The sequence below is a fragment of the Atheta coriaria genome, unplaced genomic scaffold (genome assembly GCF_025399875.1).
Source record: "Atheta coriaria isolate IRGN ID8LTWV9N9 unplaced genomic scaffold, Caltech_Dcor_3.1 hic_scaffold_1_pilon, whole genome shotgun sequence".
Classification (NCBI taxonomy): Eukaryota; Metazoa; Arthropoda; class Insecta; order Coleoptera; family Staphylinidae; genus Dalotia; species Dalotia coriaria.
The window spans coordinates 751884-764526 of record NW_027045443.1 but is presented as its reverse complement, the minus strand read 5'-3'; the positions used below and the strand labels follow the sequence as shown (position 1 = coordinate 764526).

The following is a 12643-nucleotide window of genomic DNA, read 5'->3' as shown; positions in this document are numbered from 1 at the left end:
GTTACAATCTACTAACAAAACCCTTGAAAAAAACAAAAAATAAATAAAATTATTACAATAAATATAAAGATTTGGCTTCTGGAGTTTAAGATTTTTTTTTTATTTGATTTGATTTGATTACTTCCCTAATATCCTGTTTTGTTGTTGATGTTGGTGTTTAATGGGTGTCATCAGATCGGCGTCGGAATTGGTGAGAGTTCGAGAGTTTCACCAGCGAACGGTTTCGGTGGGCACGGTCTCCGCGCCGGCGAAGAACAACGCGCCGGGCGAAATGTGTATTGTGGGTATATCGGCGTAGTAGATGGGTTCGGCAAAGTCAGTCAGTCAGTCAGTGTGTCGAACATACGCGGCGTGCCGTCCCGTCCAACGCTCCACGTCCGACCGGTGAGCGCGACCGCGACTCCGCGAGCACCAGCGCCGCGCCGAAGAACACCGCCACGAGCCGCGCGAGCAGCAATAACGGCCGTGTCCGAACCACGCGCGCAAAAACCAGCCAGTGGCGAGTTTTCCTTCCGTCCGCCGTCCAAGCATTCTTTGGGGAACGAAAAGTCATCATCATCAACATCATCATCACCCAACAACACTCACAAGGTAATTAATTAAATTTTTCGGTTTTCCGTTTTTTTTTTTAAAATTTATGCGCGTGGGTTTTGTTTCCGGCAGATGCCGGACAATTGCAAGTCGTGCACGCTGCGAGACGCCAACAATAACAACTATCCGGCGTCGCAGAACGGCGCCTACTCCGGCGGCGGCCAGGGTCCCAATGGACCAAAGCACCGAAGCGTGCAAGTCACGGCCAAAGTACTCTTTGGCTCTGTGCAGGCCATCACCCGCTTGAAGCAGGAGGAGAAGGCCGCCAGGGAAAACAAGCGTATTTAATAATCGCTTGGTGTTTTAAGTTTAAGGTAAGTGACAGATTAACACACGGTTGACCGTCGACGTTGAATTAAAACCTCATAAACGTAAAAAAATTGACAATGAAATCAAAAAACTAAAAATTAACAAAAAAAAAACAATTTCGCAATATTGAATTGCTCTGATATCGATTCCGGTATGCGCTTCACAATAAAAGTGAAACTCACACCGGAAATTCGAGTGCGCTGCACGCACGTTTTCCATCAATAAAATTCGTGTTTCATATTTCGCACGCTGCAGCTTTCCTAAATTGCACCAACGTCAAATATTCGATTTGCGCCGCGCATGGAAAAAAAATATCACTTCCTTCATAGAGCATGATTTACAGCCCGTGTATCCGTTATAATTAGTGTGGCCATTTCGTTCAATAGGCCGGCGCGCATTGTTCCGCCGATTCGCATTTGTATGCGCAACTGTTTCTCGTATTCGTCGACGACGTGCTGCATTGTTAATTTGTTAATTGGTTTTTCATCTCACTGGTGTAATAATTACACAACCATGCACATTTGTCACAATAAATCATTGCATGTCCATACATCATCATTATTTCCATCATGCAGCCGACGAAGCACGCAGAAATATCGTAAATAAAAATAAATAAATACGAAAAATCAACGCGCGCGCGCTGCCACCATTTATTTAATATTTGAAATCCGTGGGTTTTGGAGTGGCAATCAAGCGCGTTTCACATTCACGTGGTTAGCGGGCAAAGAATGTTTAATTTGCGAGTGAAATTGAATACTTTCACCGACCTTGGGGTCACTGTCAAGATCAAAAAGGCAGCGCGACATACATTTACGACATGTTTAATGTATTCGTGCGCCGTGCGCTGACTTGGGAGCAGCGCGCGCCAGCGCGAAGAAAGCATTCGGCGAAAACGAAGACCAGCACAACACGCCGAATATGGTGGAACGTACGCGCATTCGCATATTTATGAAAAATTTTATTATAGCCGACCGCAGAGAAATGCAAATACGTATCGGGAGCGTGCGTTTCACTTGCATTCGAATCCCGCTCGCATCTCTCGCCGCGGCGGACAAAAATTGGAGAGAAAGCCGCGGCGCTTGCACGGAAAAAAGACAACGGTGTCTTGGTCCAAATAGATACTTAATTTCGACATGATAATAATTGCGGATTCAATAACAATTTTTTCTCTATTTCGGTTTGAAGTGGAGAAAGTTGCTCTTACAATGTTGGATAGATACATTGGTGTTTTTTGCGCGCTGTTTAATGAGTAGCCTACCGGGGGCCTGCAACACGCACTACGCGCATCATTCCTCATTTCTTTCGCCGTTGATTTACGGAGCAATTTGCGCGCGATTTCTTTTTGTTTGCAAATGAACGATTTCAATCGCTACCAATTGTGATCATTATCAACGCAGCCAGCACCATTATGGGATAATTATCGCGTTATTATTGCTTTTACTTTTGCGCGCGGTTCCTTCGGCTTGCACTTTTTGTTTCCACGGTGATTGCTGCTTGATTGCCGGATCAGTTATTCAAATTAAGCACAATGCGCCCGAAATTCTCATCTTTGACTTTTTATTATTTGAGTTATTAAGGTCATTCTATTACATTAAATGAATCTATATATAAATAAATAAACATGCGAGCACCTGATACGGATAAAAATAAATCGGTTTTTGTTCTGTTCTGTTAATGTTACGTAAAAAGTGCATTATTGCCGTGTGTGCACGTACTTCCTTCTTTCATCTCTCGTGCGCATTGCCGCGCCGCATAGAATTTCATTGAAAAACAATGACAAGCGTACTTCACCTTCAGGCTAATTTTTCAATAATGAAAAAAAAAACATACAAACGCCCATGCAATAAATGCGCGAGTTACGTGTGCACGGCTTGTAATACACGCTGCGAGTGTATATAACACCTTGAAAGTCATGAAAATAAAGCCAAATTACCGTAAAATGATGATTAGCTGCTTCAATCGCGGCAACAAATGCATTTATACACTGTGTTCGCGCCCGATGCGAATATAGTAATCTTTAATGCGCGTATTATGCAAATCGGGCGTTAATATCACGTTGCGCAGGTCTTGACCAGTGTACTATGCATGCAATTGAAGATTAAGTAAAGCATCATTAGGGATTTGTTTCTGCGTGTGGCTTGGGCCGGCGGCATCCGCGTTGTATGTAACCGTAACCCGCATTGTGGATGTGTAACTTTTAATAACGCAAAAAGTCGCGTCCGTCGTTTCAGCGCTTGCCTCCGCGCATCTCGGCGTCGCGCGGTGGACGGCGTGTTCGGCGGTTCAGATGTCCGTAGGCTTTTCGAGTATTAAAATCATCATCAGATCATCGCCGGCATCACGCTACCCAGCGCTCTCGCGGCGCGCTAGAACTTCAATCGCCGGTCGGCCGATAACTGTTCATTTCGAGGCAGATCGCGTCCAGATGAAGAAATATTAAAACAAAATACCCACACACGGCACACGGCTCGCACCGGACGAGAGACGCGTTTCGTCCGCATCGCAGTTTCCCGTTTCGGGTCCGAATTAACGGTCCGAAAAGTTCTTCGCGCGCGCGCTCCTCCAGAATCATCGAGTGTGTTCGAATCCAAAGGGGGCTGCAGTTTGGCGTGTGATGCCATTCTAGCTCACAATCGCAATCGATTACGCAATCATTGAACAACGTGCTCAAAATGAGGTAACACAGTGCTCCTTTTTATTTGGTTCGATTTTTTTTATATTCAACGACGGTGTCATTCGCGAAACGAAACTAAGGCGCACACTGCAGCCACGCATACATTATGTCACGAAACGGTGTCGTCCGTGTTGCCGACAATGCGCTTGCGACACGCTCATTTTCATTCAGCGCCTGTTCTTTGACGATTTGCAGATTCTACGTACACATACCTTATGCGGTGCTGCTGTTTTCATGCATCGCATCTACGACACCAACGACCACACCGACGACACCGACGAAGACGACTGTGACTGAAAATATGGGCAATCGTGATGGCATTTTTAATACTAACAATACGACGACGACGAGTGAAAGCTCGCGCCGCGACCGTAATGGAAATTCGAACACGACCGCCGCCAAAATTGATTACGCCGAAAGCAAAACGCTGCTGCATTGGGGACTTAACATCGATACCGAGGCGCTGCAACTTGGTGAAGACGAAGGAGAAGAACATCAGATCAAGCAGCGCGACATCGACGACGCCGTGGATGCCGGTTTGAAGCTGATGAACGAATTACACACTGTCAAAGAACCACTTTTATATTCAATGGGTAAAAATTTAAAAAAACTTATTTAAGTATCAGCAGGAATGTAGGTAGTATGTGAATGCGGGTTATTTTTACTCATAGGATTGTATCTGGACGAGTCGGAGGCAGCAGGACGCGTGGCATCTTTCAGCACACCATCAAAACGTGCCTTGCATCAATCGCGGTACGGATATGCTGCTCTGCAGGCGTCGCTGCGCATCCGAGAGAAGTGAGTACACGAATTAATCACAATACCGACGCTAATCGCGCCGACAAAACACGTTATTCTACAATTTCCTGTCAATCTTCGATTTTCCGGGTTGGCGATTTCTTTTAATAAGGAAAATCATTATTCGCTATCGTCATCCGTGAACAAATAAATGTTTTCTATTCCCCGGAGCGCAGAAATGACTAGTTCTGCAAATATTACTCGCCCATCATTGCCATTTACATAATGCGAACGTTTTTACAGCGATAATAAAATTATAAATAATTAACGACGATAAACATCTTGCGAAACAATACGAGTACAGTAATGGAATGGACGAATCATGCATGTGTGAAGTGATGTGTAAATATGTATTAGTCGAGCGTAATTGCACCATTTATTCATATTCATACGTCGTTGTTGGTTTTTTTTTTCTATAATTTTCCACATGTAAAAACGTTCCGCGGACATGAAGAACACTTAGCAGTGAATGCAAGATTAATGCAAAAAGCAATTGACTTTAATCTTCATGCGCGCACACAATAAATCTAAAGAAAAGAAAAAAACACTGTATAGTGGAGAGACAGGTAGACGTGTGTAGCGCGGAGGATGGCCGACGTTTCTAAAATTGGAGGGAAAGCGCGTCTCGCAGATATAAAGACTTTAACGAATTAGAAATTGACTTTAGTCGCACGCCGCGATAGCAACGGGCACAGTCGACTTTTTAAGACGATGTTAATCCGAATTAGAAATCAATTCGTTGCTTATATGGGGCCGAGACGACGGCGAAGACTTGAGAGTTGAAGTTGTATACAACAACAAGTACGTTAGTGTTGTATCAACGCGCAGTGATCAAAAAATTTAAAAAAATTGTGTGTTGTATCGTTGCACATTCGCATTATTTCCTTGCAGGTATCCGGAATCCCGCAGCAGACGGAATCCGGAGCATGTCTCCTTTCTGCGCACTGATGCCTTTGATGACCAGTGTCCCATCCGCGGGATACCAAGATGTCCTTCTGCTTCCAGGCGTTACCGGACCGCGGATGGCACCTGTAATAATCTGGAGTTTCCATGGAAAGGCGCGAGTATGTTGCCGATGCAACGATTCCTGCTGCCTGATTACGATGATGATGTGCAGGCGATTCGGAGGTCTGTACGAGGCGGTGCTAGGTTACCCTCGCCGAGGGAGGTCAGCATTCGTATTCATCGTGACCGCGACGTCGAAATGCCGTCGGTGACCATGATGTTCGTACAGTGGGGCCAGTTTGTTGATCATGACATCACATCGACAGCGCAATCGCGTGCGTTTAACGCCAGTATACCTCGATGTTGTGCACGTGGTGGTGCTGGTTTCCTGCCGCCGGAGTTCATGCATCCGGAATGTCTACCAATTGAAGTACCTGAAGATGATTGGTTTTTGGGGAGAGTTGGTATGAGGTGTATTGAGTTCGTACGCAGTGCGCCTTCATCCCGAATTAATTGTGACCTTGGATGGCGAGAGCAGATCAATCAGGTGACCAGTTACATTGATGCCTCGACTGTTTATGGTAGTGACTCCGAACGGGCTGACTCCTTGAGAATATTCCGAAATGGTTTGTTTGTTTCTATCAGAAGGTTTTAGGTTTTAACAGGTTATTTATAGGTTTATTGCAATATGGCCGCCCTCGTAGACAATCTCAGACACCTCCGGATCCACCCGGTGGGGAGTTGTGTCGCTTGGGGGCTTTGTCTACGGAATGTTTCAAAGGTGGAGATACGCGAGTTGGGGAGCAGCCAGGCCTGACGGCATTCCATACCGTGTGGTTGCGATACCACAACCGCATCGCTGCCATCCTCGGCAACCTCAACCCGCATTGGAGTGACGAGAAGAACTACCAAGAAACGCGACGCATCATCGCTGCGCTTATCCAGCATATTACTTTCAAGGAATTCCTACCGATTGTTCTCGGGCATGAGGTGATGGACCTTTTTGACTTGAACGTGGAACGCAAGGGGTATTTCAGGGGTTACGACCCTCTTGTTAATCCTGCGCCTGCGAATGCCTTCAGTAGCGCTGCATTCCGCTTCGGGCATAGCCTGGTTCAACACTCATTCCTACGCAGCGACTCAAAACATCGCCTTTTAGTAAACAGTAAGTTTTTTTCTGTTTGGGAAATTTAAGCACTTTGTAATATTATGTGGTGTAGATGTATCCATCCATGAGGAGCTTAATAACCACGAGAATATTTGGAGTTTCGGGAGTGTGGATCGGTTGATATTGGGTTTTTGCAATCAACCCTCGCAGCGCCGCGATGAATTTATAAGCCGCGAGCTGACGCATCATTTGTTCCAACAGCCGGGTCAACCCTTCGGCATGGACCTCGCCGCCGTGAACATTCAGCGCGGACGAGATCACGGCATTCCCGGCTACACGGCGTGGCGCGAGCCCTGCGGTTTGTCGCCGATACGCACGTGGGTCGACCTCGAGCCGCTAATGAACTTCGAAACAATCCAGCGCTTCCGGTCGATCTACGACCACGTGGACGACATTGACTTGTACCCGGGCGGTTTGGCCGAGCGGCCGATTCGCGGCGGTGTGGTGGGTCCCACGTTCGGATGCATTATCGCACAACAATTCGCTAACCTGCGCAAGGGCGATCGATTCTGGTACGAGAATGGCGGCTTTGAGAATTCGTTCACGCCCGCGCAACTACAACAAATCCGACGTGTTACATTCGGTCAGGTACTCTGCCAAGTTCTACCGGAGATTGAATCCGTGCAGCCGTTCGTGTTCCTCTCGCCGGATAACTTTCGGAATTCGAGATTTCCTTGTGATAGTCCCGAAATGGAAAGTTTAGATTTGCGCGCCTGGGAGGAGCGGCGTCTGGCGCAGAGTCAGCTTGGAAAACCACCGCCGCCACCGCCAGTTATACCAATTCAAGTCCCACCGCCAATATTACCCAATAATAATAACAATAATAACAACAATGTATCACCGAATGTTAACGTGAATGGAAAACTTGACGATCTGGAAGGTAAAGTTGAATTTATAAATGGTCATCATGTAAACACACGTCCACAAACGCATCTTGCGCAGAAAGTTGACAGCAAACTGGATTTCGACGACGGGATTAAACTTAGCGACAAACTGACGAAACCCGATAAGATTGATATCAACGATAATCTTGACTTCTCCTCCGGAAGCAACTCCAGTAAAGGTAACAGGAATAAAAACAAAGATAAACTTCAAATCAAACCTCTGAGCGGCGTTAACGACAATATAGCTTTTAATAAAATGAAAACAAGCACAAAATCAGCGACAAACTAAAACTCACAACCACTACGAAAAAAACGACAGATGTCGTTGATTTTGACGTTATCTTCCTCACCGGTACGAATAAAAGTGACAAGAAAAAGTTGCAAGTAAACAAAGATATTGACATTGACGAAATGTTCGATTTACCAGAAAGTAAAACCAAAACAGACGGCAGGATAATCAAGAGAAGTGCGGATGATGATCCCGAAAAAAGGGAATCGTATGAAGTTGACGAGTTTTTGGACGAACTAATAGCCAATCAGGATGCCGATAATGGTCGCAAACACGTGGCGAAAAAACGACGCAAAAAGCCGGCGAAAGTGCGACCAATTACCGCGCCAAAAACAACAACCAAACGTACCACGGTGTATTTCCAAAACCGGCCGATGGTTTCGGACTTCTACAATCCGCTCAAAATTAAAGTGACTAACATAACGACCAGCACGATTGACCTAGATTCCGACGATAACGATAACCCACCACCGCCTTTCTCCCTAAAACCCCAGCTCCACACGGCACTCTATCAGGAGAAGCCCACATTCACCATTAGCAATTCCAATCCCGCCCCGGACAAGACCAAACCCGTGACATTCTATCACACGACGCGACGTCCCCTGACATACGACCAAGACGAATACTACGTCCTCCATCCGACGATTAACAAACCCAACCGACATAAACTGACTGCGGCGAACTATGGCACCGTGCAAAAGCTGCAAGCGGCTACAACTGAATCCCATCCCAAGTCCCCCGACTATCAAGTCAACATCAACATCCACCTGGTGTCAAGCACACCGAAGACCGACATTCTCCTCAGCGATAAGCTGTCGAATCCAAATGTGCACGAGGTGGACGGCTCGTACGTGAACTACGAGCAGATCAAGCCATCCAATGGCTACTATCAGTATTCCACCAAGCGTCCCTCGCCTGTCATCCCCATCCGCACGACGACACAACGACCTGACTATTATAGACCGCGACCCACACAGTCACCCTCGTCGCAATCGTACTATTATCAGCCGACGACGTACAACTACGATCGCTTTGAGGATCGACCGTTTTCTACATCAAAACGGCCGTATATTTACCGGCCATCGGAGAGTTTCCTTGCAATGTTCGAGGAAATGCATCAGAATAATTATGGGCAAGTACATTATGGCCCGTCAGTTAGTACCCGCCCGACGTATATTAGTAGTTATGTAGACAAAGTCACAAAACGACCTCAGATACCTAGTTATTTATATTACGACGGGAAATATTTTAATGAGAAAGGGCAACAGCAGAGTCAATACGGTTCCAATGCTCCCGCATATTTACAAAGCGATTCGTTTTATATCAGCCACGCGGTTCAGAACCCTTCGCAGGGTGGTAATTCACCGTACGATTCAGGCGAGAAAAATTTCGTCAAAATTTCATCCGTGTTGGGTAATAGATATCTGCATAAAACCGATAAGGAGCATTACATACACACCGCGCAGCAGAAAGACGGTGAGATAGAGTTAGATTCGGTGGAGAATGCAACAGTCGCGAGTGTTGACATCGAACAGCGCGCGGTTGACGACGCGAATATCAATCTCGACGCAGAGTCGGTGGAAATCGACACGGGCGCGGACGACGCGAAGTTGCAAATCGATATAATTCCGCGCGAGAGCCGGCAGGATGATTGGGTGCTGTATGAGTCCGAGGCGGATATCGCCGTCATGGACGAGCCGGAAATGAATCCGATGGGCGAGCGCGTCGCGGACGAATTGCCGAAGCCGATGAGCGAGTTTTGGAAAAAGCACGACGACACAACGGACGACAACGCAGACGGACGAGACAAATTGGACAATCCGACCAGAATTCCCGATCGGGAGCCGTAGATAGAGAAAGTTTCGAGTAATTCCAGCGGCGCGCACCACTGACGACCGACTGCAACTGACGATCGCGGACACAATGTTCGAAACTGTAGACAAAACAATGACTTGACGACTCTAACAGGACGAAACTTATTAACGTTGAGAAATATGACCCCATAGTACAAACCTGACTGATTTCTACAACTACGACTGACTGTGACCAATTTGGTGCCCCCTTTTTTTTTAACAAAATTATTTATTTTTCTACCTTTTTTTGATCTTGTGATAACAGCTATATCTTTTTCTGTAGTAGTTTAAGGCTAAAGTATTTTGTTAAATTTTTGAGAATATAAATAAATTCTATTTATGTATGTTTGTAAATTAATCATTAGCAATCAGCTAAGGACACTGCCAAGGATGATTCTGGGACGAAATTTTTGAAGAAAACTCTAGATCATTGGAGAATATTTTTATAATTGGTATTTATTTATTTATTATTGGACTCTAATGTAATTTTTGAATATCTTGATTTGTAATAAATTATTTTTAGTACTCACTCACTTGTCCCTTTTAAAAATCATCATCGCTATTGTCGGGCATAGTGATCTTGCTGCTGGTCATCCTCCCGGAAGGCGCCCGTTTGTTGATCTCCATCGCTGAGAACTCCAAACCTAAGGAATCTTCATCGGATTGCACATCTTCCAATTCCGGTTCGTGTTTATCAAGGAAAAGCTCATCATCGTCGGTGTCATCTGAGGAGATGTCAAAAGAGGAGTTACTGTTACTCATGCCAGGATCCATCCCACCATAGACCTTGGAAAGGTTGTTGGTTGGTGGGATGATATCCTGACGCGTCCTACCACCGGTTCTAGCTCTGGGTCTCTCCTGTCTGCTAGGAGGGAGCTTCTTATCAATCACCGGATGTGGGTTTTGATTGATTTTGGGATTGGGAGCTGTTACTGGTTCATCCAAGATCAAATCATCTTCATTGGTATCTTCAAGTGGGATGGTGGTGGTCATTGCTCTTTGGGATGATGCTAATTGAGCGCGTTGAATGTGGGCTCGTTCTGCATCTGAAGCGAGCTTCTCCAACTGGGCCAGGCAACGTACACGCGTTGAATATTTCTCGAAGAGACTGTTGAGCTCCACTTCGAGGTTGATGAATTCTTCCAGGAATGCGGGTCGGACTTTCTTCAACGTCTGCAGGCGTTTCTCGTACCGTTCGATTTCCATACGGCGCCGCTCCAGTTTACCATCCAGACTTGCCTCGCTGGCTGATACGTTATCAATCTGCGCTTTTGTGTCGTCGACCTCGTTACCAATGATGTCGATCGCCCGTCGAATGCCTCCATCCACATCGTGGACTTCAAACTGGCGACTGACGCTCGTCTCGCGCAAACCCTGAAATTCAATCAATTTCAATTTCCTCTTTATTGCAACCCACTGCACAAACAAGAAACTCACGCGTAGATTGATCTCGTGACCCAGGAGATCAAACAGAGATGCACCCGTCATGGTGATTTCCGTGGCGAGTTGACGAGACTGCTTCAGATCATGCAGTTTATCAGCAAAGTCAAAGTCGCGAATGGTCAACTCCACATCCTCTTCCTGATTGGCAGGAGTATCATCTTCAGCGTTGGTGACCAGGGCTTCGTACAACAACGAAGTCACTTTCAGAATCTCCCGTACAGCGTAACCATCAGCTTGGTAGAGTCGTTTGGTGTTCAATTTGATGTTTGCCTTCAGGCCCATGAATTGCGCCACGTTGCGGATCAGAGCTACCCTTTCCTCTTCAGTCTGCATATCCCCAGGAATATCTACATCCGGATCAAAGCGTTTGGTCAACCAAAGGAGAAGCGAGGTGATCAATGGGAAATTCGGCTTTCGGAAGCTCTCCATTGATACTAGTTTTGGGTATCCCAACGCACGCAACATCTCTGTACAATCTAAGAACAATAATTTGAAAATTTTGTAAATATTTAAACGAAAACTTACTTCGCACATCCCGATACGACATGATGACGAATTAGAGTGGAAACGTGGAATGATATTGAAGGATATATTGTTTGTAGTCAGTTTTTTGTTTGTATTTCACTCATGTTACCATAGAAATTCAAATAAATTCAATTTTATCCCTTCTGCGATGTTTCCAGTCTAGGGTCGCAACGTAGGCAACACAAAATACACATTTTGCTAAAACCAAGCAAAACTAGCACTCTATACATGTTAAACTTAAAACTAATAAATAAATAATTGCAGTATTTGCAATTTGCATTACTTACACTACTTGCAGCAATTAAACACGCCTGTTACTGCATATTGAATAACAATCACCTCTCACTGGTTAATTTAATAATAATATTGATTTGCTTGAATGTATTCCGAAGTAGTACAACTGTTGCAAATCGAATCAGCAATTACATTGAGATGAACGATCCAGGCCTCTCACGCAGATTCGTCTAACTTTTATTTTATTATTTGCTCAGCAGAAAAAAGGCGGAAGTCAAGCGGAGCGTATCAGTCAAGGCAATTGTGTTTTGCGAATGTATACAAAACTCTTGTATGATATAACAATCCGTCTTTATCTCACAGCAAATGTAAATATCATTAAACAAGAAACTAATTTTAAAAAAAAACTGTCTGAAACAAAATTCGCCTGTTTGACTTGTTTATGGATTTTATTCTATTGATGGAAATATTCCGTAATTTATTCTGGTTTCTCGAAATGAAAATGCGGGATTTTTTTAGTTTTAGTTTTTTAATGGAAAATTTCAGAAAATATTCCATTGACGTGTGGGAAGATAAAAACCACTGAAAGATAGAATATGAAAGTTCTCATGGTGTGTGACTCACAAGGCGCTCAAATTGCCTAAAAAATGTTTGGTGTGGTCGGTTAGTGGTGTTAGCTAATGTCCGCTGACGTCTTAACGAAACCGGACGGCATCAATAACTGACATTCGGTCGACCAAACTGTATCTTGACCTGATGGAGACTCATAAACCACATCAGCATGTTTCTAGCCACGTCAACTCAGCCCCTAACGATTAAACATCATCTTGTGATAACATATATTCCGTTCGTAGACGAAAACAACGAAATGCACTGCGCAATATTCGATTTTCTCCGCAACACGTGGAAATGCATCTAATTCCATAGATT

At 45.0% G+C, this 12643-nt stretch overlaps 2 protein-coding genes across 3 annotated transcripts; one reads left to right on the top strand and one right to left on the bottom strand.

The window, feature by feature from the left end:
* Positions 1-3202: 3202 nt before the first annotated feature.
* Positions 3203-10040, top strand: LOC135791092 (uncharacterized). The gene is given in 7 exon segments (XM_065301415.1): positions 3203-3577; positions 3770-4167; positions 4246-4372; positions 5264-5943; positions 5994-6482; positions 6538-7643; positions 7646-10040. Coding segments are annotated over 7 exon segments (4668 nt in total). The 5' UTR covers positions 3203-3572; the 3' UTR covers positions 9509-10040.
* Cluap1 (clusterin associated protein 1) lies at positions 9950-11540 on the bottom strand. 2 transcript variants are annotated; one of them, XM_065301256.1, is made up of 4 exons: positions 11480-11540; positions 10949-11430; positions 10345-10885; positions 9950-10236 (listed from the first exon to the last, which is right to left on the bottom strand). In XM_065301256.1, exons 1-4 carry the CDS (start codon positions 11499-11501, stop codon positions 10055-10057), a joined length of 1227 nt encoding a protein of 408 aa, XP_065157328.1. In that variant the 5' UTR covers positions 11502-11540; the 3' UTR covers positions 9950-10054. The 2 variants fall into 2 exon arrangements, with proteins under 2 accessions (XP_065157328.1, XP_065157321.1); XM_065301249.1 differs by having other exon boundaries at positions 9950-10885.
* Positions 11541-12643: the final 1103 nt, after the last annotated feature.

Bases quoted from the DNA above. Each gene is read 5' to 3' on its own strand.
- Cluap1 (XM_065301249.1), bottom strand. From the start codon at position 11,501: ATGTCGTATCGGGATGTGCGAA. The intron at 11,431-11,479 runs GTAAGTTTTCGT...TATTGTTCTTAG, and splicing joins GTCGTATCGGGATGTGCGAA to ATTGTACAGAGATGTTGCGT. The intron at 10,886-10,948 runs GTGAGTTTCTTG...ATTGAATTTCAG, and splicing joins GTCACGAGATCAATCTACGC to GGTTTGCGCGAGACGAGCGT.